This window comes from Tiliqua scincoides, chromosome 2, assembly GCF_035046505.1.
Source record: "Tiliqua scincoides isolate rTilSci1 chromosome 2, rTilSci1.hap2, whole genome shotgun sequence".
Taxonomy (NCBI): Eukaryota; Metazoa; Chordata; class Lepidosauria; order Squamata; family Scincidae; genus Tiliqua; species Tiliqua scincoides.
In genome coordinates this window covers 148,966,783-148,994,453 of record NC_089822.1, presented here as the reverse complement: position 1 = coordinate 148,994,453, position 27,671 = coordinate 148,966,783, and the positions used below count along the sequence as shown (strand labels likewise).

The following is a 27,671-nucleotide window of genomic DNA, read 5'->3' as shown; positions in this document are numbered from 1 at the left end:
TGTTGCTGCTGACTTCTTGTTTTCTCAGATTCTTTTAAGAGATTGGAGAGAAAGGGGTGACAATAGGAGAAGATTCATTCCTGTCACCCTTTCCTTGCATGCTGTCTTGTGCCCATTTTCTAACCTGCATCATTTCCGATTACTTAGTATATCTAAGATTGAAGACCCAGATTTCAAAGTCTTGACCTTTGTTTTAACATATTAGCCTCCTTGCAGACAAGAAATAGAATATAACTGCTTTGTTCCCACTCAAGCTATTTCTCATATCAATCAGTGATGTTGCTGTACACATTCCTATTTCATTTCCCAAATCATGTCTAGTATCTAGTGCAAGTCTTGGAAAGGTAACCCAGTGGATCCAACATTGTCCTTTTGCAGCATGCATCCAATATTCCACTCCAGATGTGCAATGAATTATTCAGTTAAATTTCTCCTACCACCCCAGCATACCTCTGCTTGGTGATATGCCTTGTGCAATGGAGTTCGGACCGAAAACCTGGAAGAGCAGGGCTAGCACTATGCCTTTTATGCTCCCAGGGCTGTTGGGCATATCATCAGACCTGTAACAAGCATTGCTAGCCAGCAGCCTCTTGCGCTTGGGAATTCAAGGACTGCCAATCTCATTCAGCTTCCTGGTGTACAAAATCAAGGTTGTCTTCAGTTTAGATAATGTTGTGGAAAGCAAACTGGGCTGCCAGCTCTGCTTACTGGGCTCTTCTTCTGCCTGCCTGCCATACTTGCTATCTAGCCTTTCCCAACCTTGCCCAGCTCAAGTGGGTTATCCTCCATTTTGTGGGCTATACTCAATACCTACCTGTCCCTGCTCAAGCAAACTGAGCAGAACTAGACCCTGACGCAATGCATCTTATGTGCAGCTGACTACATTGAGGTGGAGAAGAGCTCCTCCTTGGGCCATAAATGTGGAGGTTCCCAAGCATATTTTATAGCTGTTTTTAATGTTCACACTCCAAGAGCATGTGTAAATGTGCTCATACTACCACATACTCAGCATAACTGCTTTATCATAGTTGTGGTGTGTTCGCAAGTTGTCTGAGACTAAAGCTGGCATCAGAAGGCCTCAATCATATTAGTTTCTCCTTAGGGCATTTCACAGGTGATATTAAAAGCCCTTTTTGCATCTCCAGCACATAGAATACAAATATATGTAAGTAAAACACACACACACACACACACACTCTCACACACACACACACACACACACACCCTGTATTTTAGTTTTTCCTGAAAAAATTAATGGCAGCTAACACAATATTTTGTGGAATTTTATTATGTATTTTTTCACAATTCACTACCAAAATAGAACCAATATGTCTGTAGCAGCAAAAAGTTATTTCCTCGGTTCTCAGAAACAGAATTGTGTTTACATATTCATCTAAATCATCCGGCTTGTGCATTTATGCACATGTACAATGGAGGACAACAGCAGTTTCCAAAACTATACACAAAGTGTGGCGAACCTCAAAAAAAGTAACAAAACTATTTATTGGAGCGTTCCAGGAAGTTTGTTATGCTTGAAGTGTTTTGAGCAGGAGATGTGAAACGGCCCATGCCTCAGATGAAGGGCCACATTATTCTCAAAACACATCAGGCATACCAAATGTCTAGAGTGCTTCCATGAATCAGCAGCGGGATGGAGGTCATGCCAAGGTCATGCGATGCATCTCTGGCCTGGAGAACCTTTGCTTTCTGCAGTAATTTTTCTGCCACTCAGGAAATGGCAGTCTGAGCAAACAGGAGTCCTATGAATTATTTAGCACTTGAAGTGCCTCTGTCTGTTGCTGGTGGAGGCTTGGTGACCTCTCTTCCTCCTTGATGCTGGCCCTGGAGAGCCGAGAAGAAGGTATTTCACTTCAGGAACTGGAGATCTGGTGCTTCCTTCTTATCTTGAGGGAGACTGATTCATACATCTTCTGATGGTGTGCTACAAGTTGCAACAAGAGGAGTGATGATCTTAACTGAGCTATCATTGGAGAGACTTTTTAGTAAATTGACCATTCCCCTAGGCCTGAGCCTTGAGGATTCCTTTTATGAATCAGGGCAAAGCTACTTATGTTGTACATTCCTTGTGGTCTGAACTATCTCTGCCCTGGGGCCCCTGTTTCAGGGTTGCCTGAAATCAATCCCAGATGAACTGAAATAGTTTGGGAGGTGACCTTGTCTTGGTTACTGAATAACTCCATGTGAGGGGACTTGCTAGTGGGTCTTGGATGGCCAGATAAATGAGCCTCAGTTTCTACCACTGTTCCTCTGAGTAAATTGCCAGGAGAGGCAGAAACTGACCCCATTGTTACTCATTTTTCTGGTCCCTTCCTGTTCCTTTAATGATAACCTGGCATTAGCCTGCTAATTAGCTAGGCGGAGACTTCCTGTCAATTTATCACCTTGCCAGAAAGCTCCACTTCTGAGTGTCAAGGGGCCGTGAAAGAAACAGGAGCGGCTGGTATTTTGAAAAGTGGAGGTGTGTTACACCCATGTCTAACCCATTGAAGTAACTGGAATCCCAGGAAAACCGATGAAAGTTAGAACTGAGCTCAACCCTGATATAAATTGGGGACCACCGCAGCTACTTCTTGTATAAATGTGTATAGTTTAGTTTGGCCCTTGGTCTTGTGTAATAGGCAAAAATCCTCAAGTCTCCGTTGGGATGCTACTACAATTGGGGTGTCCAGGGTGACAAAGAATGCGCTGTCATTGTCTAATGAGTCAGTGAAGTTCTTCTGTGGTCTGATATGCCGAGGAGAATATATCACTGAGGGGGTTCTCAAGGAACACTCCCTGGAGGCCAGCACAATTTGATGTCGCTTGCTATCGTATCTCCAGAGTTCTTTGTTATTCTCTGGCCATCTTAAAGCCAATGATATCAGTTGTAATGTTTGCTTTAAACAATCTTTCTTTAACTGGCAAATGGTCACCTCAGAAAGACACATTATAGAATGCGGCTAAACTTCCAGAGCCTTCTCGGAACACAACATCCTGCTGTTAACATAACACAGCGGTTCTCAAACTCTGGGAGAGTTTGAGAGCCACTAAGTACTTGCATGCGCAGGAGGGGAGGCAGAGGGGCGGGGGGGGGCAGCGGTGCGACCCCCAGGATTGCACCGCCCAGGGGGGCTGCAGGGGCTTGAGTGCACTTACCCAAGTCTCCTGCAGTCCCCCCAGGCTGTGGGGAGCCTGGCGCGACCTGCAGCAGGGCTCCCCGCAGCAGTGAAAGTAAATACAAAGCGATTGTGCCCCGCTTCCACTAAAGCGGAAGTGGAGCGCGATCACTCCACATTTACTTTCACTGCTGCGGGGAGCCCTGCTGCAGGTTGTGCCGGGCTCCCCACAGCCTGGGGAGGCTGCAGGAGGCTTGGGTAAGTGCAATCCTGGGGATCACGCCACTGCCTCCTCCCTACCTCCAGGCTGCCCCCACCCTTTAAGGGGGCAGAGGCCAGGGCTCACATGCTGGGGCGTCACGACGCCCCAGTTTGAAAAGCCCTGACATAATAGAAGAATTAAGGAAATAGCACCACAGCTGGCTGGAAGTGCCACATACTCAATCACTGTAGTGTATTTTCCTGTTTACCTGCTAAATAAGCTATTAAAAAAGACACAAGAGCAAGGTCAGTAAAAACAAGTTGGGAATCTTATCAAGTAACCTGTAAGCTGATGTCTTTGTCCACTCAGAGAGACTGGAAGGTATGAGTTTGCATAACTACTAGTAGCTCATTACACAAAGTGCTTTGTGTTTGGTGGTAAACATTACACTGCCTCTGAGTGCCTCTGGAAATGGTTAACTAGTTGGGCTGGTGTCAGGCCAAGGTATATTTAATCATTATTTTCTTGAAGGCTGCTGGCTCTGAACAATTAGCGCTCAAGGCAAAATGAAAAGAGTTAGGCTTCTGGAATCAACTATACTTTACCATTTCCACCCTATTGTCTCTGTTGCTATTCCAAAAGTCATCATTCTTTCACGCATTTACGAGTGAATTACATGCTCGTATATTACATGCTTCAGAGCCACCCCATTCCACTCTCCCGCCATCCCTCCCACTACCCCCTCCATCTTTCCTGGATTGGCAGACAGCTCTGAATCTGCAGAAGTTGACAGGAAGGTTTCGGTCTTTCCACCAGCATCCCTGGCAGTATGTTGAGTAGAGCATTGCTGGAGTGCCTGTTACAACTGGTGCTGACTGCTTTACGGCAATTGGCGCCTGTGAAAGAGGCGTTACGATGACATGTGGCCTGAATAGGATTGGACCATAAGTTCTTTTGTCTGGAATATGTCTATTGGGTGGATTATTAAGGATAACAGGGCTAGTGGGTGATATAATGACACGTCATGTCACAGACATACAGTTCATGGTCAAAGAATGAAGAAGATAGACACAGCATTTTACACATAGAAATACATTCATAAACAAACGTGCACATGTGAGAGAGTCACACAAAGAGACTGCTTTCATGCACACACATAACTTAGAGTCACAGGAAACATGACACACATGTTCTCTCATACACTGTCGGGCTGTCTGCATATTGTGCTGCACCCAAGAACAGGATGTCTGAACACACATTTCTGCATGAATGATTGTATCTGGCATTATTGTTACAAATCAGCTATTCATGTATGATGTATTCCAGTTGCACCTGCAAGGAATAGAATGCATGAGTTAACTGTACCCATGTATAACAGTGATTGTATCCAGGTACACAGAAGGAAAACTGTGATCCCAAACCTCCACTGCCTTGTGGCTACATCCAGTTATGGAAAAGGCTTCAGGAGTCAACCTCGAGGCAAAATCCGGAGCCGGAGTCCCTGAGGCAGTTCATGGCTGAACACAGTCACGTTCTGGCAACTCCTGCGACGCCGCTGGAACCAACCGTATTGGCCTCTGCCTTTCCATTGGACCATTTCAGTGACGTGGAGAGGGGGGATTTGCTGCATGGGTAACAGCCTATCCTCCATACCTACTTTACCCAGGCTTCACGCACTGGTGAGGACACTCTGTTCCAGAACACTATTCAGAGTGCGATACCATAGTCTTCCGAGACTGAAGGATCTGCCCCATGTACTGGGGTACAGATTAGTGTGTGAACAGTCCTTCAGACAAAGAAAGGAAGGGATATGGCCTGAACTAACAGGTTACTGCATGAATCTCAATTTTGAATCACACAACCTATTTCCAGCCACCACTCATGCTCATTGCTCATGGTCCTAAGTGGTGGTTTGCCACTACCTGCCATTGCTGCTCACCATTATAACTCCTCTTTGTCACCACCTACCTATCATCCAGGGCCAGCAACCATTCCCTCTACTGCTGCATGCCTCCTCCTACTGCATATTGGCTCCAGCTCTTCCAGCAACTTTCCCTGGTCCTCAGTGCCATCTGAGATTGGGCCCAGAGGGAAGGGGCTGGCAAGCTTCAAATGTTCTTGTGTGGTGGTGGTGGGGATGGTTGCAGTACAGGAGCAATAGAGACACTGACATTTTTATGAGGTCCTATAGCCTTGTGGGTATGTTGAAGCATTATGGACAAGGCTAACCAAAATGGCAGCGTCCAGCAGCATTAGGTTGGAGGAGCTCTGGTAAGAGTGGGCCTCCTGTCAGTATGCTGGCCTCAGCAAATGTCTGACCATGCCAACTGCTAACAGCAGGCCTGTGAGAGCCAGTGTGGAATTCATTTAACAAATGACTGGACATTTACTGTTCAGATCCCAGCTAAAATGAACTCATTGGCAGAATTTGCCGAACAGTTTCCTGTGCGCTGTAGGGGGCTAATGGGAGAATCTGTACAGTACTGGCATCCTACAGAATTACTGAAGAAATTGAAATAATATGTTTGTTTTTTGTTTGAATGGCTAGCAGAGAGCTTTATCATACACTGTTGCTGGATTAACCCATTTCTGCCCAGCCCACAAGTGTACACATTTGATCCCTGTTGTGTATATACAACATTGGGCAGAAATGGTAAGCTAACCCCCACCTCTTCATGCAGCTGTGATGGTCATGCTGTGGTATGGTGCTCTTCCATGAAGCTGCAGAGTGTACCTGAAAGAATGTTGCAATCATGTGGGGAAGATCAAGCAAGCAAGCAAGCTGTTATGTATGTAAGTTATGCAGGATCGAAATCCTGCATAACTGATTGGCCCAAACTTATGGCTGGCCAATCGGGTGATGGATCGAAGTCCTACCATCTGATTGGCCCTCTAGTAAGGTTTCAATTGCACCAATCACGGGAAGTCTGGGCAGAGTTAAAAGCTATAAAAAGCCAGGGGTTTGCCTTGTATTTAGCAATGTTCTGTTCTGAGGATGGAATAAACGTATTGAGCTGTTATCACTATGCCTTTCTTTATTTGCATGGACCCACTATATAACACTGGCAACAAGGGTGGGATCCTATTCCTCCATGCTGAACAACGCTAGAACCAAGAGCTGATTCACTCAGAGCTGATTCACCACTGGGGAATTGTCGCCCCAGACAAAGAAAGAAGACTGGCTTCCATACGTCTGTTGAGCTGCCACCATGACTAACCAAGGTCACATTGGGGAATTCGATCCAGCGTCCCCAGAGCTATGAGACACTTATGCAGAACGTCTGGAATTCTTCCTGGAGGCCAATGCAGTAAAAGATGCCGCCCTGTAATCCACATCAGATGGATGATGTGGTGTTGACAGCGTTTCCATGTTTTGACAGCTGTTTGACAGCTCTGGGAAGGGCAGGGCTGGCTCCACAGCTGTAATCAATCAAGGCCAATGGAGACTCTGATGGACACCTGAGCTTCATTTGACCTTGATGGGACTTTGAATGGACATGGACTGAAGAGATGGCTCATCTGAGCCTAATTTGGAGCTACTCAGCTACCCAGACAGAGCTACCCTGACCCAGAGGGAACCAGACCAAGAGGGCTACCTGAGCCAGACCTATGGGAGAAGGGGACTGCCAGGACTCTGCTGGAGGACACAGAAGAGAGGACTGCCAGGACTCTGCTGGAGGAGACACTCTGCTGGAGAGGACACTGCTGGAGAGGAGGGACTCTGCTGCAGAAGACTGAATTGGGAAGACTGGACTGTGCTTTGGAGATTAGACCATGGACTTGGACTGGAGGCTTTGGACTTTTACCCACTAAGTTAAGTGGAGTTCTGGGGAGGGGAAAGCCTCTGGACAAGAGGAATGCTGGGAGTGTGTTTGTAGCAATAAATTCTTGTTAATTGCTCAACTGATAAGGAGTTCTGCATTTCTTTGCACACCACAGCTGTTGTTCTTGGAAAAGGAGGGTGTTAATTAGCCAAAAAGTGGGCATTAGAAGGGAGTTGGAATATTTGGACGGGACATGCCCTAAAGCAGGCCACCTTGATCAGCGTCTGTGGCTCTGCCACTTTTGAAATCGCCCAGAATCTTGTGGCACCAGCAGAATTAAGGGATACCAGATATAAGGATATCGTGGGCCTCCTGCAGAATCACTTCTCGCCCCAGCCGTCCCGTATTGCACACCGCAATGCCTTCTACAAGCGAGATCAGGCTGCCAGTGAGTCTGTTCCAGCTTACGTGTCCGTGCTTTGTCATCTTGCATGAAGATGTGAATTCCGAGACCTGGAAGAAATGCTTCTCGATCGGTTTGTATGCGGCCTCCAGGACGAAAGGATTCAGGGGAAGCTCTTTGCGAAGGAAGAGCTGACCTTTCAAGAGGCTGTCTAGGAGGCGCTGGCGTTTAAAAAAGCAGAAGATGCAGCAAGGGAGATTTGTGCCTCTCGCAGCCCAGCCACAACTTGAAAAGCCGAGGCAGTCCACCATGAGGACACGGCTGCAGACCGTTGGGAAGAAGGGGAGGTGCTACGAATCAATCGAGGTATGTCAAGACGCAATGATCGCCAGGAACCATAAGCACCTAGACCCAGGGTCCGGCAGGCCTCTGATGTCTCCAGCCAGGGCCCTTGTGCCAGCTGTGGGGAACCACATGAACATCAGAGTTGCTGGTTCCGTGATGTGACTTGTCAGGCCTGCGGAAAGAGGGGCCACATTGCCTGCACTTGTCGCAGTAAGCCTTCTCAGGCTCGGAGCCAGAAAGTTCTTTAGGGGTCTGTCAGCCAGGAAGAGATCTACACTACTTCAGTATACCCCATCCAGAGCATCCAGTTGCCAACCAAGGAAAAGATACAGGTGACAGTAGAAATTCAAGGCTCTCCCTGCATAATGGAAGTGGACTCCGGATCAGCGCTCTCTATTATTTCTACAGAGACTTTTTGGCGTATTTGTCCTAGAAAGGGCCGCAACCTGGAGCCAGTTGGACTTTTGCTTATGGATTTTCAGGGTAACCGTGTCCCTGTTCAGGGTATGGGTAAGTTTCAGGTTCGTTATAAACACTTTGATGGGCTCCTGGATCTGGTGGTCACCGAGGGACATCACACCAGTTTCCTCGGCCTTGTGTGGTTTGATCCTCTGGGCATCCAGGTGACTGGGGTCCAGAGTACCAGCAAATTAGACTTTGATGTAGTCTGCCAAGAGTTCCCCCAGGTCTTCAAGGGGATCCTTGGCTGTTATACTGGCCCACTGGTCTCTCTGCACCTAGATCCGGCCGTCACGCCCATCTGCATGAAGGCATGGTGGGTTCCCTTTGCACTCAAGCCCAAGATAGAAGAGGAACTGGATCGCCTTGTGGCTCAAGGGGTTTTAGAGCCAGTGCTGCACGCACTCTTGGAGACTCCAATTGTTACCCCTCTCAAGCCTAATGGGGATGTGAGGATCTGCATGGATTACAAATGTACATTCAACAAGGCTCTCCAGCAGCATGAGTACCCCATGCTGGTCATCAGCCATCTCCTTGCCTCCCTTGCAGGCTCCAAGGTTTTTGGAAAATTGGACTTCGCCCAGGCTTATCAGCAGTTACCAGTGGATGATGACACAGCAGAGGCACAGATGATAGTTACCCACCGAGGTGCCTTTAGGGTCAAACACTTACAGTTTGCCGTCTGTGTTGCACCAGGAATTTTTCAGGGCCTCATGGACACTCTCCTCAAAGGAATTCCTGGGGTCATTCCTTTCTTTGACGACGTGCTGATTGCCGGGGCATCAGATTCAGAATTTGCCAGTCGCCTTTGCGAGGACCTTCACCGCTTCCAGTCTGTTGGACTTAAGGTAAAGAAAGAAAAGTGCATCTTGGGAACCCCAAAAGTTGAGTTCCTGGGATACCTCATCGATGCTAATGGTATCCATCCTGCACCAGAAAAGGTTCGAGCTATCGTGAATGCCCCACCTCCAACCTCCAAGCAGGAGTTACAGGCATTTTTAGGACTCCTGAACTTTTACCATTCCTTTTTGCCACATAAAGCAGCATTGGCAGAGCCACTCCATCGCCTCCTGGACAAGAGGACCCCCTGGGTCTGGGGCCGCTGCGAGGATGCTGCCTTCCGAGAGGTAAAGAATTTACTCACTTCCAACTCCGTACTGGCTCACTTTGATGAGTCACTTCCTGCTGTCCTTGCATGCAATGCCTCTCCATACGGTATTGGTGCAGTCCTCAGCCACACACTCCCAGATGGAAGAGAGGCTCCAGTAGCCTACTATTCACGCACCTTGTCTTCTGCACAGGAATTCTGGACGGAATTATGCACAGATAGACAAAGAGGCTCTGGTTATAGTGGCAGGCATCAAAAAATTCCATGACTATCTTTATGGTCGATTTTTGCTATTGATGGACCATTAGCCTCTGCTGGGTCTTTTCACCCCAGATAAACAGACGCCACAGATTCTGTGTCCCTGCATCCTGCGTTGGTCCATATTCCTGGCAGCATATCAGTATTCACTGAATTACAGGCCTGGCAAAGCAATGGGCCACACAGATGCCCTCAGTCGCCTTCCGCTGCCTGCTCATGGACCTGATCTGGCTCCAGCACATGGCATCATGCTCCTGGAATCGCTCCCAGAACCGCCGCTCCACGCATTGCACATGGCTTCACACTCGGCCAAGGACCGTATCCTTTCCCGTGTTCTCAACTGGGTGTGGAGCGGGTGGCCTATGGACTGCATAGATGCAGAGTTCACTGCATATGTCTCCTGCCAGCACGAACTCTCAGCCCATAAGGGTTGCCTCCTCTGGGGAAGCTGGGTCGTCATTCCGACTAAGCTTCGTCACCAGGTCCTAGAAGCCCTACATGAAAACCATCCGGGCATCGTACGAATGAAGGCACTGGCCAGTCTGGAGAGGCCATCAGTTCAGACATGATACTGCAGGAACCGGAGACCTCCCTGGACTTATCTGAGCCACCAGATGTCAGCGCACCTATGGGGAGTCCCTCTGCCATAGATGTGCCAACCCCAGAGCTGACTGAGGAACCAGAGGTCCTGATACTGACGCTGCGCCGTTCTTTGCGAATGCGGGTACAGCCCCGCCACTTACAGGACTATGTTGCTTAATCTTGAACTGTACTGGGGGGGGGGGTATTTATGTAAGTTATGCAGGATCGAAATCCTGCATAACTGATTGGCCCAGACTTATGGCTGGCCAATCGGGTGATGGATCGAAATCCTACCATCTGATTGGCCCTCTAGCAAGGTTTCAATTGCACCAATCACGGGAAGTCTGGACAGAGTTAAAGGCTATAAAAAGCCAGGGGTTTGCCTTGTATTTAGCAATGTTCTGTTCTGAAGATGGAATAAACGTATTGAGCTGTTATCACTATGCCTTCCTTTATTCGCATGGACCCACTATATAACACAAGCCTTGGTCACCCAGCTGATGCCCTCCCTCCTGGTTCTTATGGGACTGGGCAAGTGTATGGGGAATAGAGGTAAGTAACTGACATACAGTGTATGCAGCCAAGCTTAACATGTTTGCTTTTGGGCCTCTAGGCACAATTATGCACTCCTGCTCACCAACCTCTTTAGTTATCGTAAATCACTATCCCTCAACTTGGCTTACCCCATCAGGAGATTGGGAACCAATAGGTAAGGAATTGCTCCCGAGCAGCTGTTCTGCCAGATTCCCTTTCCAAACTTGGTCTAGAAAACTTATGCCCACTTAAGCTAATTCGTTCCCCTGGCTCAAACACAGCAGGCTCTAGCAGTGTACAGAACTACTACTGAACCCCAGCACCAACTGGAAGGTCACCAGTAGATAGCTTGCCTGTGGGGCAGCAAGTTCCCTCCTGCTGGTTCTCAAAGCAACAGCTCTTCTGGGTAAAGCAGTGCCTCCTCAGCTCTCTAGCATCAATCGATCTCCAGCTATCCCAACAATTCTCAGTAGGCTATTCACCCATCTGCTCAATAAGCAGTTCATTGGTCAGTCAGCAGGTCCAGTAGTCCATCAACTAGTCCAACAGCCAGTCCTCTCTCCTTCTGCTACCCATACAACTCTCCCTCCTCCAGGTGCTACTTTTATCCCTGAGGGCCTTGTTAGAGGCAACTATGCAGCTATGCAGCCCACTCACTACAATCTAAGGCCCTGGTGTTAACCCCATGCTTCCCAGACCTGTCAGAACAAGGGGGTCACTGTTGACCCCACACCTTGTCTCCTCGAGGGTTCTTGCGCATTTCCACTACAGCAGCTATGTCCAGCCTACCTATACCCTCTCAAGCTGAGAGAGGTCTCTCTGAGCAGGGCTACCAACTCTGGGGACTCAAGATTCTAGTACCTGGTGTACCCAAGAGAGTGAGGCTGGTGGCGGAGCTGGGGAACAGAGCCTAGTGGTCTTTGATGGTTATGAAGACAAACCATATTAAAAAAAAAATTGGTGAGGGGGTGAGCAGAATCCAGTTGTCTATTCATTAAGTTGCACAGCAAGAAAACAATAACAATAATAATTATATTTAAAAAAAACCTGAATACAATTGAAGGAGAAGAAATGACCTTGTCCCTTGCTCTTCTAACACTTGGCCCCAATGGGAAAAACAAGGCATATTTTGCTGGTTGGTGATGTTTCTCAGCGGCAGTGAACTTGCTGCCTGGCCAGCTTATTTGACTTGTTTGACATTGAGGCCTGGCAAAGGATATGGAGGTCACAGGGTATACATTCCTATCTTCACACTCCCCCGCCTTTCCTGGCAGGCAGAGGAGAAGACTCAAAGGAATGTTCAACCTGAGCTTCTTGCCACAAAAAACTTCTCTGGTGTTCTTGGCTCCAGCAAAGTGTCAGTGATGATGGCAATAGAAGAAACACTTGAGGAGGGAGGGGAAGTGTGTGTTCTGAGGAGGCATACTCACAGGGCCAGATTAAACGAGCATGGGGCCTGTACCAAATATTATAAACAGACCTAAAAGTTTTTTTAAATACATTTTTAAAAAATTTGCATTGTGCCCAGAGTAAAGTTAAATTTGAACAAAATTATTTATTTGTATCTTGTTATTAAGGGCATCCATAATGATTATGTACCATGCAGCTCTCCCAACATGTAAACAACAGGGTTTCTAGATTGTGAGATGTGGTCTGCCTAGCACAAGCACAAAAAAAACCAATTAATTTATTAATGTACCTTAGGCTGCTTGGGGAAGGTTTTTTTTGTTTGTTTGTTTGTTTTGTTTTTTTAAAGAGGAGGGAGAAGCACTTTATCTTTGTGATGATTAAAGTGCAAGGGGTGGAAATTTTATTTCTGGACTCTTTATAGTCAATGTGTCCAGTATGTGGATTCAGAATAAGGTGGGACTTTATTAGGTGGTAAATGAGACTGTATTAAGTGGTAAAATTGTGAACTACTTCAGACTGTAGGTTGGATAAGTAAAATTAAAACTATTGTAAATAAGCAATTTATAAGTAAAAGAGCCCAAGCCTAGGCTTATCTACAAACATTATAATCAATGGGGCTTACTCCCATGCAAGAGTGAATAGGATTGCAGCTTTAGGGCACAATCCTATGTATGTCTACTCAGAAGTAAATTATACTATGTTCAATGGGGCTTACTCCCAGGAAAAGGTTTATAGGATTGCAGCCTTAATTACCTGCTGCAAAAGGGTCATAGTAAATGCTCTTACCAACATCAAACAGGAAAGGTCAGGCTTTTGAATACCTCTTACATAGAAATTTCCCTCACTCCTCAGGGAGTGAGGTACACCACACCTTTCCCAGTTTTGCTAAGGTTTAATACAAATAAAAAGGACTTTTTTAAAGAAAGCAAAACAATCTGGGAGTATTAAATATGGCACCATGTGCACTTTGAAATAGTAGAGTCTTGCATTCTACTGCCTCATTCTGCATGTGTCAGTTTTTAGGGCCACTTCTCATGTTTCAGATTTGCTGCAGGAACTGCTGCAGTGCTGTTCTATCTGCATCGTGAAGGTAATGTGAGAAGCCTTTTTCCAGGAGAGATAATTCAGTTGTTCGGAGAAGTCATTGCATTGGTTCTTCATGTGTGGCCCAGAGCTTCAGGCATTACCTTGTGATGCAGGAATGAGACATGCCATTATAAGGTAATGTAAGGAGGAAGTTTAAGAAAGCTTAAGGAAGCTTAAGATTGAATCCCCTTTTTGGGCACCTTGGTTCATGCAATTATGCATACATGATCCCAAAGGGCTTAACCCATTTCTGTCCATCCCACAGGTGTACATATTTGATCCCTGTTTATGCAACATTGGGCAGAAATGGCTTAATGGCCCATTACACTGATGTTATCTTATGCTCGCATTCAGCTCCTCTAGCCTGATCTTAGTTGCTATTGTTGGTGTATTTACTAGCCACAATCAGTGTGTGTTTACATTACAAACACAAGTCATATTCAACCTTACCTATTCCTGTATTAATTGGTCATGCATTCGAAGCCTCAGAAGAATTTAAATCCAGCCAGGACCCAGCCCCAGAACTTTGCAATTCAGGGTTCAGTTCCAGAACCCAACAGCAAAAATGTACCTGACAATGAGAAGAATACTATTTCCTCTCCACTTGGGTGCTGATAGCCAGCCTCCATGCATCTGGGCTGATGGGGCAATGTTCCAGGTCAGAGGGTGTAGTAGCTAGGGCAGTTTCAGTCTTGGTACCTCTCAACAGAATGTAACCATTGAACTTTAGCCCAAAGACATATATTCCACCTATACCACATATGTGTAGAAATGTATTCTGCTGGTTTCTTCCTTTGCTGGGGAAGCGCCAGCCCAGTTCCAGAAGTCAAATGCAGTCCTTTTGTAGCAACAGACAGAAGGGCCAGCCCAAGATGTCTCCTAATGCCTGAAGCAGAATGCCAAATGCTGCCCCCCCACCTGATGATGTGCCAGTTTTTGCTCCTCCCACGCTAGCTCAGCACACTCCTTTCTTCAACATATATCCTCTTCCTCTCTTTTCCCTCTTCCTTTTCCAATCCAGGGAGGAGAAGGAGAAGGAGGGACAGTGGAGGCAAGTAAGCAGACAAAGATAAGGTGCCTCCAACAATCTGATACCAGAGGTGACCATTTCAGTCAGCCTCATGGATGGGCCAGTCCTGGCAGAGACAAATCCATAGGCGAGTGTGTTTCAGCAGCTGGAGTGGGAGTTGGAGGGATATTGAGGAATGCTGCTACCAAGGAATGCCCTCAGGCCACGCTGGGTTATGAAATCTTTCCTGCTTGAAAGTGGGCTCTCACCCACTTCTTGTTGAACTTCTTGTTCTGTCTTCTTGTTGGTGTACAACAGACCTTTCAGTTAGGCTCTGGAAGTTAACACTCTTCTTTTCTCCCTGTATTCTCTGAGAGCTTCCCTGGGTCTGCTTCTCTCCCTCCTGACCATGTACCCCTTTCATATCCTTCAGTAGTGCAGGCCCCAAACAGGTGTGGACCATTACTTCATCACTAGAAATGAACCATAAATGGAACCATTGTAAAGCATCAGGAGGGGGCACCTACTCTGTAATACATAAAGGAAGGCACTGCTTAAAACGGAGCGAAGTACAAGAGAAGGGAGTTGAATAGCACTTTTAAAAATCTGACCTACTTTCTGGATAATCCCTGTGATCTGTTGGAAGTGCCCAGGCCTAGAGCTGAGTTGGTTCCACTGGAATGATCCTGCACTATCAGAATACTGTGGCATGATATTCAACCTGCTTGCCTGAGCTTTTAATGGACTTTCAGACCTGAGGCTACTGTCATCTCTTGTAAGACTGCTGCTGTTCTTGTTTTTTTCCACTTTTCTGTTAATTGACCTTTTGATATTTTAATTATATGCATCCCAGTGTGGTCTGCACCTGCCCCCCCCACTCCCCCTATTGATGCCACTGGCTGGTGGAATGTAGGAGGATGCTGGTGACAAGGAGAAAATCACGTCAAAGTGAAAGAGCAAAAAATGTACATTCAAGTATGCTTATATGATTAAAATCAATTTAATTTTGAAAAAAATAGCATAAAAATAAAATGTTAATGACATTTTTAAAATGTGTCAGTTTTTTGCATGGTTTGCTGAGACACAATTAATTGGCATGACTGTGCATTGGCTTACTTCTTGTGAAAATCTCCCCGTCAAATTCTGGCACCCTGTTGGAGAAGAAATTCTCTCTGAAAACACTCCCCCTCCCTCAAAGGAAAAGAACAATTTCCCATAAAAGGCAAAGCGGGGTGTTGTTTTTTTTTAACTTTGTATGATGGCAATTACCAAAATAGCCTTCTGGTTAAAAACAAACCCAGAGAAACCCACATGATCATGACTTCACTGCTTAGAAAAGCAGACAGGAGAGCAATACATGGCTTTTCTTCAACTCTGAACTGGCTCTCTCTTGAACCAAACAAGTTCAGCAAGGCCACAGGGATTCTTTGACAATTAGGAAGAACACAAATATTTGTGGATGCTGCTTTATACTGCTCAGACCACTGTTCCATCTAGCTCAGTACTACCAACCCTGTTTGGTAGTGACTCTCCAGGGTTTCAGGTAGGGGTTTTTTGTCAGACTTACCTAGAGATGCCTGGGATTGAAACTGGGACCTTTAGTATGCTGATTGGATTACAATCATGCTTTAAAAAAATATGCATGAATCATTGCAGGCCTGGATTTGTTTGTTTTAATTCAAGTTATGATTCAGCATTTGCAACAATTCTCAGCTATGTGTGAATATAGCACCCTGCATTGCAAAATAGGAGTTTCTCTTCCTCTGCTTTAAAAAAAAGAAAAAGAAAAAAAAAAGACTTCAGGAACATGTCATTGAAACTCCAGAGACCTTTTATGAAGTTTCTCACTTTTCTTCTCTTTTCTGACCCTCTCTCTTGTGCCCTCTTGTGCTGGCAGAGAGATTGCAGACTGGTGTTTTGGATGATTCAGAGATGTGTTTTAAAAAACAAGAACCTAATGATTGTGTGCAGAAGACAGGACTGCTGGAGCCTCATTCCCAGATAGACAAATTATCACCAGAAAATACTGCATGGGATGTAATACTGGCTACGCACCTCCATTTCAGTATTTGATTGGGAAGTGCTACCTTTTCCTGTATGCCTCTGGCTGATATGATATATTTGGAGGACAGCAGAGAAAGAGCCACTGCCTGATTTAGTTCTTCCTGATGTGGTAGGCTTGTATCACTAACAGCATGATATTAAACATACTTACTCAAAAGTAAGTCTCACTGTATTCAATGGGGCTTACTTACAGGTAAGCTTGTATAAGATTGTGCTGCTAATCTGAACCAATGTTCACATGACTTAATACTCTGCTGTTCAAAAAATTCCCTGTATATAGAAAACTAGTATATTGCGAAGAAGATGAGGCTAGAACTCTTGTCACGAAGACACATTCTGTGGGTAAAGGATTTTTTTTTTTTTAATTTTTAGTTCTCCACCTGCAGTCTTAAGTGGTTCAGCCCAGACACAGGTTTAGTTCCTCAGTGTGAGCTAGACCATACTGTCTGGAATGGAGGAAGGATTCACTATCACTTCAGGAGACACATCATGTGTTTTGTATGACCATACATGGACAGAACAGATTTGTGTTTCTAATTGTACATGCATATATAAGCATGTCTGAAAGTGCATGTTAGAGAGTGCACATGTCCATGAGTGTGTGAAGTGGAAATGAATGCTGCTGTGGTCCATACCTGTGTGGGAGCACAGGTTGGAGGGAAGGAGAGAGGGAGAGAGCATAACTAGACAGGGCCAGTCTTTCTCCTGTGCAGTGGTGAGTTGGTAGTCCTTGGGATGCAGCCAGATTTGAGAGCCCTGAGTGTAAAAGGAGCTTTTCAGAGAGAGAGAGAAAGAAGAAAAAACCCAGCCAAAAGCAAATATTTTGGGAGCAAGAGCAAGGAGGTGGGTGTGAAGAGGAGAAGACTGGCCGTATTCTTGAAAGTGTGGAATGAATTGTCCTGGCTCGGGCATTTATTAGGCAAGCTCACTGCGCACTCTGTGCAACTGTTCTGCCAGTTCTCCTGTACAGTGGCCAGCCACGGTCCCTGCTCTCTCCGTCCAATATTCTCCCAGTGCTACTCTGATGCCTTTCAGCCATTCCGCTTTTCTGCCCTTGACAAATGTTGAATTCTACCCTCTCAACTGTTCCAGGAGTTTGCCGTTTTGGTTTGTGGCATAGAAATAAGAGCATTTGCTTCCAGCTCATTCTGCTGGAAAGAGGGGTCTGGCTGGGCAATTCAAAAACATGCTTGCTCCAACATCAACAACAGAAAGTGGTAGCCTTTTCTCCTCATTGTGTGTCAGTTGTACACACTATAAGTAACGCCCTATAAGAGCCATGGAACCCCCTACTGAATCGTACCTGTGATGTCACTGCTGCTAAGCAACACCCTTCTTACAAGGTTTATATTATTTGAAGCAGTTCTTTAGCAGTTGAATACTTCTCTGCTGTACTACTCAGGTGAAGGAGTGCGCATGTAAATTTTTGACAACAAAAGAGTGCTTGTTGACCCAAGTAAAGCCACTGCCTTGCTCCATAGCTATGCCTGCAATTTCATGAATCTTTTGTTTTAGAAATACAGTATTTAGTGTATTTCTTGGGTATCTTAGCCATATCTAGTTAAAAAAGAAACGTGAACAGGACTATTTCCAGGCCCCGTAGGAAGATTGCCTCATATGTGGAAAGGATGCAGTCTCCTAGTTGGGGATGGAGGATATCATGCTCTTGGTGTTGGGTGATGCTATTGTGTCAATAAAGGAGAGTATTTGCAAGTTTTCTGTTCATCTAGAAAGGCTCAGCACCAACATTTCTTAGCCTCGAAACTGCCAGTCTCCCTTGGTGAACAGCTTTGTCTAAATCTCCTAGTCTTCCAGCTTCCTCTTCAGTAATGTGGAAATAGCCCAGGGCTCATCACAAGTACAGGAACGCGTACACACACTTATGCAAAATCCCATTCTGTCTCCAATATCTGGAATTGATGCCCTGAATTGTACAAGAAACAGACAGCCATAAATATCTGATCATGAAGCAAACATTTATTGTGAACTGGAGCTGTGGAAGCCTGCCATTTTGCTCCTTCGCTGTGCAATCAGAGTTTTCATCAGTGCAGAGAGCCTTCCCCCTTATTGGCTGCACTCAGGTACACAGTGCAGGGCTCAACACACACACACACTGCTCAATACACACACATCAACAAGACCAGAGGGGTCAGCCAGAAGAGAATAAATTCCCTCACTTTTTTCCACGATGGAGTCCTGTTATTTATTACATTTGATGTCCTGCCCTTTATCCATAGGGCAGGAAGGATGGCAGTTATTCGATTTTATTCTTATCAAAGACCTGTGAAGGAGGCTAGGCTAGTAAATAACTTGAGGTCACTCAGTGAGCTTCATAGTTGAGTGGGAATTTGAACTCTGGTCTCTCTGGTTCGACAGCAGCCTTCTATTCAGGACACTATGCTGATTACAGGGCTAATCGCAGGCAAGTTGTTTCAGCTGGACAGTTTAAAGATGTGAAATTGCTGATCTTCTAACCTAAATATGTAACTTATCTTTTAAATTAGCTTCCAGTCCAAAACATTAGAAGGTAGTCACTTTAACACCAGGACTGAAAAATGCATCTAGGTGGAATTCAGGAAACTGTGGCACATCAGCTTAATGTCTGGTGCAGGTAAATTAAATATAAAATTATTATGCAGTCTGAAGAATGAGCCCTGCTGAAGGAGAATCAGCATGGTTTCTGTCAAGTGAAACCTCACTAACCTTCTAGGAAAGGTTATTCTTATACAAAATTCTCACACAGTTAGCCCCAGGATCCACTTTTAAAGAATGAGAATCTGTTGAGGCTTGGCCTGCATGAGTTTTAATCCATAATACATAACCAGATATAAAAATCACAACTTAAAAGGGAAAAAGGGGATTTTCATGTAACTCCAGGATCCACTTTTTAAGAATGAGAATCTGTTGGAACCCACCAGAAGTGCTGTCATGACCAGAAGTGACACCATCAAGCAGGAAAATTTTTAACACTACTAAACTGCAATCTACCCACAAGTACCCAGGAGTGAGTCCCATTGACTATCATTGTTAAAAGCTTACATATAGTAAGTAGCCTGTTAAAAGTATAGATCAATAACATTTCCCCAAATGCAGTCACATTACCATGGCAGCATCAAGTCTAATAGATTAAAAATGAAATATTAAAATGAATGGGGACCCATCTGAAATTGGCTCGCAACCCACTTGGTGGGTCCTGACCCGCAGTTTGAGAAACACTGTTCTAGGATCCTTTGAGAGTGTCAACAGACATGTGGATAGAGGCATTCCAGTTAACATTGCATAACTGGATTTCCAAAAAGCTTTTGATAGCATCTCCTACTAAAGTCTCTTATGTAAACTGAGCAAAAATGGAACAAGGGGGTAAGTTTTTTTAAGGACTAGTAACCTGGTAAAGAACAGGTGGGCAGAGAATAGGAATAGCTGGGCAATTTTTACAATGCAGGGAAGTAAGAAGTGGGGTATCCCAAAGGCCTGAATTGAAACGGATACATTTTGACTTGTTTACCAATGATCTGGAGTTAGGAACAGATTGCAAGGTGACCAAGTTTGGCCAAGGCTGGTAAAAACCAAAGCAGAGAATGAAGGGCTCCAAAAGGATCTCTCCTAATTAGTTGAATGGATAACCCTACGATTTTCAAATTTGCAGGGAGTTTGAATCCTGCAGCAAATCTTTGCGGGGGCGGGGGGAGGCAGCGGCGCGATCCCCAGGATCGCGCTGCTATGGGGGCTGCAGGGGCTTGGTGCACTTGCCCAAGCCCCCTGCAGCCCCCCGGGGGTGCGGGGAGCCCTGCGCGAACTTCGGCAGGGCTCCCTGGGTCAGGGAAGGTGACAGCGGAGCGATCGCGCCCCGTTCCGCTAAACTGGAAGCGGTGCGCAATCGCCCCACATTCCCTTTTGACCAGGCTGCAGGGACTGGGGCGCACCCTCCAGTCCCTGCAGCAGCTGTCCCTGGCTGTGGGGAGCCAGGCGCAAGCGCCTGCAGGGCTCCCCGGGTCAGGGAAAGTGAGAGTGGGGCGATTGCACTCTGCCTCCGCAAAACGCATGATGGCTATGTGTGCTACTTCTAAGTTCAGCAGCAGTATGTCTCTGAATTATCTGTTGCAGGGGAGCAACAGCAAGAGAGAAATACTGTATGACTTTCTCTCCTGCTTGTGAGTTTTCCAAAGGCAGCTTGTGGGCTACTGTTGGAAACATGATGCTGGATTAGATGGGTCTTTGGTTTGATCCAGCAAGGCTTTTCTTATGTTCTTAAAGGCATTCCATGTGGTCCTCAAGTCACATGGTAATCTGGGTCCCCACTTCTCTGGATTTTTGTGTGGTTGTTGGTTCATTGTATGGTTCAAGGCAGTGGAGTGCCAGATCTCCATGTCCCACCTGGTGGGTTGATATAGATAAATGCTTTCCCATGAGGATACATTCACATGGTATTACATTTCCACATTTTTGTAAACCGTTGGCTACATTCATCCAAAATCTCTGTCACACACAGCTTCCACACATATGTGTAAACATACAGGCATAGGTACATATATAAATACAGTATATGCAAACATATATGTATAGATATGAACACACACACAAATGCACACATGCATGCACACTAGACCCTATAATATATTGCCCAATACCCCTGGTCAAGAACCATCTTAATCAACACACCTATCTGTTTCAGGGAGCTAGTAGTCTTTTGGGCTATGGAATCTTTCAGAGAAATCAGAACTGATTAAGATAACCTTCCTACTATCCATGACCCCTAATGGTTTCAAGGCCGAATCTGAGAGACTATTCCTCCTTGGGGATTGGGTGCATGGGAACCTGCAAGATAGCAACACCTCCTGGACAGTATTCCAGAAGGTCTTGCTGACAAAGCAGTAGAGGAAGAAGTTAAGGGAGGTATTGAGCATGGCTACCATGTTGGCAACATCGAGAGCCAGATGTACTTTCCAGTTCTGACTGACCGAAGCCTTGTAGAGATGGTAGATGATGACAAATGTCCGTGGAGCCCAGAGGACAATGAAGACAGTGGTGATGGCCAATAGTATTGCTGTAGTTTTGCTGAGGTACCGCTTGGGCTCACCTGAGTGCTTGAGCTTGCAGATGATAATAGAGTTTGTCACCAGGAAGATGCTACAGGGAATGAAGTAGATGATGAAGCAGTGAACCCACTTCAGGACCATGTCTATGGTGGTGGGTGGGTAGACATCATGCCATACATCTAGCCACCAGTAGAAGGGGATTCCAGTTGCCAACGATATGGCAAACATAGCACCAATGATCTTCCAGGTCCGCTCAGGGTAAGACACAGCCCTGTACTGCAATGGGTGACAGAGTGCCACGTAACGGTCCATGGTCAGCAGTACGGTTATCCAGATGGAGGCATGATTGGCTGTGAACTGCAATACATTGATGGCATGGGCAAGGGCACCTGGAACTTCGCGGGCCAAGATAGCTGCCTGCACAATGAAGCCTGCAAAGATGACGAAGACCTGAGTCAGGATGTCAGAAGCTGTCAGGGCCAGGAGGTAGCAATAGGAAGATTTCTGAGTGCGGGCAGCCAGGCGGTATAATGAAATGGCAGCCAAAATGTTAGCTGGAACAATGAAGAGAGGGCAGCAAGGAGATGAAGAATTAGCATCAATTGGATATGCTAAAACTCAAAAACCCCTGGATCATTATTAATATTCCCCCCAACAGGTCTGTAAATCTGTATGTATTCATGCCAAATATAAGAAATTTATTTCCTCGAATCTTGAAGATTCAAGAATGACTGCCCTCACTCCCTCTGCCCCAAGCCTGACACCTTTGGCTAGATGGCTACTACCTGCTCCCATCTCAAACCCTGGTAGTGTCCCAAATGAAGGGCTGTGACTCTGCTATGGGGAGAGGCTTTCCCCCCTGAGTTGCCACAATGGCTACAGCATCAGAGTCTTTAGGAAGCTGAAAGGGAGTGGAATGGAAGTGCATCTCTGTTTAAGCTCCAGGATTTATTTATTTTTAAATTGTGTGCCTCCCTTCCAAGATGGCTCCAAAAACTCCAAGATGGCTCACAAGAATGATAAAGCAGTAACACAATAAAAACCATCCTATATGAAATCCCCATTTCTGGTCAGGAAGAATGCCCTCTTGGTTGCAGCAATCAGGGCCCCATGATTTGGGTCTGGCTCTGCAGCTTCTCCACTCCTGAGCAGCTCTGACCCTTTTTCAAGAGCCACCTGACTCTGTTCCTCTCAGCGGAGGTTCACTGCAGAGTCGTACCTGCTTTTTTGCAGGAGATTCTGCATGATTTCTGCAAAGGCAAGTCTTTTCTTGTCCGCTTACGAACTGTCCAGTCAGAATTGCATTAGGCTGTCTACATCTACATGAGATAATGTGTCCCTCTAGTGCTGAATTCTGGAAATAACATCCTGTACTGTATTATTACATTAGTAGGGACCTGTCCTTCCTAATGATCTTTCCTTTCAAGGCCAGTTCTGTTTTTGCATTTGTTTCCTGACAGCATGTTATGGTTTGCTGGGATTATCAGAAAATAAAATGTGTCCCTTAGTACTGCAGTAAACACTGAGGGGGGGGGGGGAATTCTTTTGTTGGCTAATTTAGCAGCATGTGTACCAATTTTGATTTAGACTTGCAGAAAGTCTCATATCCGAGCATCCTCATTTTGTACAACAAATGGCCATTAAATCCCATCAATGCTAACTGTAGCAAGGCTACTACCCAAAGGCTGATTTTGTGCAGCACAATATCCTATTCTTTAAGAAAAAAAATTTTTTTTACTCCAACAATCATAATAAAAAACACTGATTAGTATTGAAATGCATTTGATTCTCATTACAATATATTATACTTCATGGTATTCCCAGCATCCCTCTATTTACAAAGCTATAATGTCTTTTTGCAGCGTTTAAGCATCATGCTCATTCATTTTGAGGTAGCTCACTTTGTGGCAGTTTCCCATTTGTCATGTGCAAAGCCTGCTGAGATGTGACCGCTGAATAATAATGAATTCTTCAGTACTTGCAAGTTAAGGAAACAGAGAATGCTTCTGTTTTTGGAAATCAAGTGATGAATCTCCCTTTATCTGGGGTGTCTGAACAAACTGTCAACTAGAAAAATTGCTTTTAAAACATTTCAGTTTTATTTTTTTCTGTACTGCCATCAGCTGACTTCTCTTCATTTCTTTGAAGCAGACAGAGATGCTTTAGGTTCTCCAAGATATTATCGTATAAGAAGATATATATCGTATATCATATTATAAGAAACAAACATTTTCCTCCAAATCCTCTGCTATTTCCACACCCAAATTTCACCCCTGTATTACCCTCCTGGGTCCTTGGAGCTCCTGAGCCTTGTGGTCTCAAGTTCTATTTCCTTTCCACTTCTCATCCAGGAGCTGCTGCTCCAATGCCTACCTGTCCAAACTCTCCTAAATGGAGGTGGATCACTTCTCAGCTTTTTCTTACCTGGCAGCCCCAGGCCCAACAGGATGCAATAGTAGACAATAGCTGCTGTGCCCATCACACAAGGAGATTTGTCCCGGTCTGCGTCGTTCATAATGCTTGCCCATAGCAGGTCACTCATGTTCATCTTTTTCAGCACCTGCCAGCTACACAGGAACAAAAGGGCAAGAGATGGAGAATATAATGAAACCACAGCTGATCTCTTCTCCGATAAACCTTTGAACACTGGGGCTTAAATTCCTTGTTCACTGCACATGAGAGGAAAAAGAAAAAGACAAGGGGAGGGATCAATGTAGTCTTTTTTTAAACAAGGACAAGCAGCTGTTAATGACATTTTAGCTCCTTGGTGTATCTGTCACCCTCTACTATGACAGCAGTTCCTTATCTAAAGAGCTAGTTCTGCCTGTGAGCATAAAAATTGAGACTGACTCTCATCTAGGACAAAACAGCTGATGGAGAAGTCTGGTTTCTGGAGGGCAGGTTTCTGTTCCCTCCCTCTTCTACCAGCATCGATGACCAGCTATGCTCAGTGCAGAACACATTATGTCAGCAAATTGGTTTCCAAAAAGAATGAGATATATCTAAAAGTGGAAGGCTAACTGACAGAACTGTGGTGCACACGCACCCAAATCTTGGGAACGGGAGCCATCTTGGGAACGGGAGTTGTTGGAATCTCCTTGACAGTAAGCTAGCTGTTGTACAAGGACATAAGTAACTGCAAGCATTCCTGATCCAGATCCAGTACTGAATAAGCACAATACTCAGTGAGAGGTTCACTTAGCAAAAGCCCTGGGATGCAAGCTGGATAGACAGCAGATGGGGTTGGAAAAGCAGGTATAGACAGGTATATCTCTCAGTTTAGACAGACAGATCAATTGATTCAAAAGCACTATACAAATCCTACTGCTTGATAGATGGATAATCATGAATATGGATCAGCTGCATGGAGAGATTATCCATGCACTCTAATCTTGATAGTACATTCCAATTACTGTCCTAGTTTTACTCTTTCCTAACTGAAAATTTAAACTGAAAATTTAAACCTATTAAACTAAAATTTCCTATTAAATCCTAATCTGGCCCATCCATGGAATTCAGCAATGCTACCTGCAAACACTTCACAAAGGTGGCACCACAAAGCAGGAACCAACAAAAATTCAGCAGGTGGAGCAGAGTAACAGATTGATTCAAGCTGAAAAAATCTCAGGCCCAATGTGGCTCAAACACTAAGCAATTCCACTAGGGAAAGAAAAAATACTGTATCTATGTTACATCTGGTCAAATGGACTGTAGTCCACTAAAGCTTATTCTGGAATAAAATGGTTTCTCTTTAAGGTTCTGTGAGACTCTTTGTCTTTTCTGCAACAAGTGGCTATCCCCCTAGAACAGTGGTTTCCAAACTTTTTTGACTGGCTGCTCCCTTGACGTCGGGTGCAGCTCCCCGTTAGGGCTACAATTCTATATATTGTACAGGGTTGTGGGTTTTTCTCTAGGATTCCGTGGCTCCCCTGCCTGGTTTCTTCAGCTCCCTGGAGAGCCACAGCTCACAGTTTGGGAACCACTGCCCTAGTACGTAAGGAGAACCACTACAATAGCTCCTTCTACAGATCGTCTTTTAAATATGCTATTATAGGCACCCTACCTGCCTGCCTGCTGAAGAAGGGCCCCTGTCAAAGATGTTATGCTTGAAGCATGTTTATAATGAGATTTTTACTACTTGGATCAACATAGTCAATGTACTCAGTCCAAATCACATTGCCAGATAGACCAAGATCCACAGTTTCCTAGTGGATGGATCCTGGTGGAATCTTACTTACCTTGATGCGTCTTGCGTAGGAAGTGCTGTAATATAGTTGCAGTTGCTGTCCTTGCCTGTTCTCCCTGATCAGATACTTTAACAGTGCATCTCCTCTGAGTACCAAATGTGCAGGCTTATACTTGATAGCTGGCTGAGGGAGGGAGAGAGGGAGGAGGGAGGGGTGTGCAAGAGGCTGGGTGAGCTTGCAGCAGGTATGCGCCTGATACAGTCACACCTGGAATCTGTGGAAATTGTGGCTGGGCTGCTTCAACACAGATGGAGGACTGTCCATCAAGCATCACAGGGCACCCAGGCTTCTGTCCTGTATGAAGAAACAGAATGGCAGCAACTCTTAACCTGCACATTCCTGATCTCGTCTGATCTTGGAAGCTAAGCAGGGTCAGGCCTGGTTAGTACTTGGATGGGAGACCGCTTGGGAATACCGGGTGCTGTAGGCTTCTACCATAGTCTTTCGAGACTGAAGGTTGCCAACCACCACGAAGAAACAGAGCCTTTGAAACTTGAGGGAATAGTGAGGGCTTCGTTACGTGTCACCCCCTAGCTGTTTCCCTCTGCCACTGGATTCAAAAAACAGCTTTGCAGAAGCATTCCTTGCCCTGATGCATCTCCATTTTAACCCCTTTTCTCAGCAGGTTTCCCCCTGGAAAAGTAGTGATCGGGCTTCTGTTACACATTGCTTGTGACTTGTCCTTCCATCCTTATATGTAAGAAATAAAGGGAAGTCTCCAATCATAGAATTTGTTGTCCAGACTTGAACAAGACACCCATGTAGTTGAAAACTTTCCTGGATTTAATGACGGCAAATGCAAAATATAACCCCACCCCAAAGAACTAAATTATTGAAGCAAATATGGTATAGAAAAGGGATGAGCTGAATTGCCCTCTCTTTTTCTCCACCCCATGGTGTCAAAAAGAACAATAATTGACCTGTTTCTTTCCCCTTCTAGAGGAAGGAAGCCAGTGGGCATGGTTCATACTGCTGCCAATTTGCTGGAGGCCCTGGGGCAGAGCTCTGCACTTGGTCTCCCAGTGCCCCCTTTCCATTGGGCACTGTCACTGGTACTCAGAGGGCCCATCTGAGGAGCTTGGGCCTTTGGTTGACCTCTGGTACCACCCCTGTGCATTGTCCCTATAAATGAAATGACAGGTTATTTGTACATGAGCATTATTTTGTTTTTCAGGGCCTTGAATTCATGTGCTATTCCAATACTGGGACTGCATTTCTCACACAGATCACAATCCGACGCAGTTAGGTGCCTTTGACCAGTGAAATCATGAAAGTCTACCGATGGCTGGGGTGGACTGTGAACATGTCATTTGCCCATGTTAAAAAAAATGGCCACTGTCACTTGTGAAATATGGCATGAATGCTTGTTTTTGCCCAAAGTACACAGATTAGGGAAAACTGTTGCAGACGATATGAGGAATAACTCCCTCCCCCACCCCCACATACTCCACTAATAAATCATATCACATGTCTATGGGTTATTATTAATAATAAAACAATCAATATACAATTCATAGAATGAAAAGATAGGCCCTGCCCCCAAACAGATTATAATAGATGCTGACATAAGGAAAACTCTAGAAGGAGGAAAGGGGGAGATGGAGGTAGTAGGTAAGCGGAGGAAGTGTGTGTGATGGTTGGTTAAACACACTTAAGCTGATTTACTGTAGGGGTTGTGGACTAAGGGGTGGTGCCCTTACAGCCACCAGCGTAAGAGGCGACTGAACAGGTGGTGCCAGCGTTTTAATGGAAATTGTGGGTTTGAAGAAGGGATTTTAATGAAACGTGCATGGGAACACCCTATGGGTGTTCCAGGTGGCAGTTCCAAGCACAAAGAGTGGCAAGGGAGAAAAGACAGAGTCTTTTTGAGGGAACAGAATACTTTCAGATGCTGTGGCTGGAAGAGTGAAGGTCCAAGGCAGGAGTGTAGTGAGATATGAGGGCTGCGAGATAGAGAATGGTGAAGCCATGAAACTGATTATTTGGGCCCATTTCCAACTGGGATTCATGATGGAAACTGCCTTGATCACTCTAGTGATGATCTATGC

The 27,671-nt window shown here is 45.4% G+C and overlaps 1 protein-coding gene and 1 pseudogene across 1 annotated transcript; one reads left to right on the top strand and one right to left on the bottom strand.

The window, feature by feature from the left end:
* Nucleotides 1-21,016: 21,016 nt before the first annotated feature.
* GPR142 (G protein-coupled receptor 142) lies at nt 21,017-23,924 on the bottom strand. Its single transcript, XM_066612855.1, has 2 exons — nt 23,801-23,924; nt 21,017-21,930 (listed from the first exon to the last, which is right to left on the bottom strand). The coding sequence occupies exons 1-2, from the start codon at nt 23,922-23,924 to the stop codon at nt 21,017-21,019; spliced, it is 1,038 nt and encodes a 345-aa protein (XP_066468952.1).
* A 2,009-nt stretch (nt 23,925-25,933) lies between these two features.
* Nucleotides 25,934-26,053, top strand: LOC136643015 (5S ribosomal RNA; annotated as a pseudogene).
* Nucleotides 26,054-27,671: the final 1,618 nt, after the last annotated feature.

Bases quoted from the DNA above. Each gene is read 5' to 3' on its own strand.
- GPR142 (XM_066612855.1), bottom strand. From the start codon at position 23,924: ATGAACATGAGTGACCTGCTATGGGCAAGCATTATGAACGACGCAGAC. The intron at 21,931-23,800 runs GTAAGAAAAAGC...TCATTGTTCCAG, and splicing joins GTTGGGCCTGGGGCTGCCAG to CTAACATTTTGGCTGCCATT.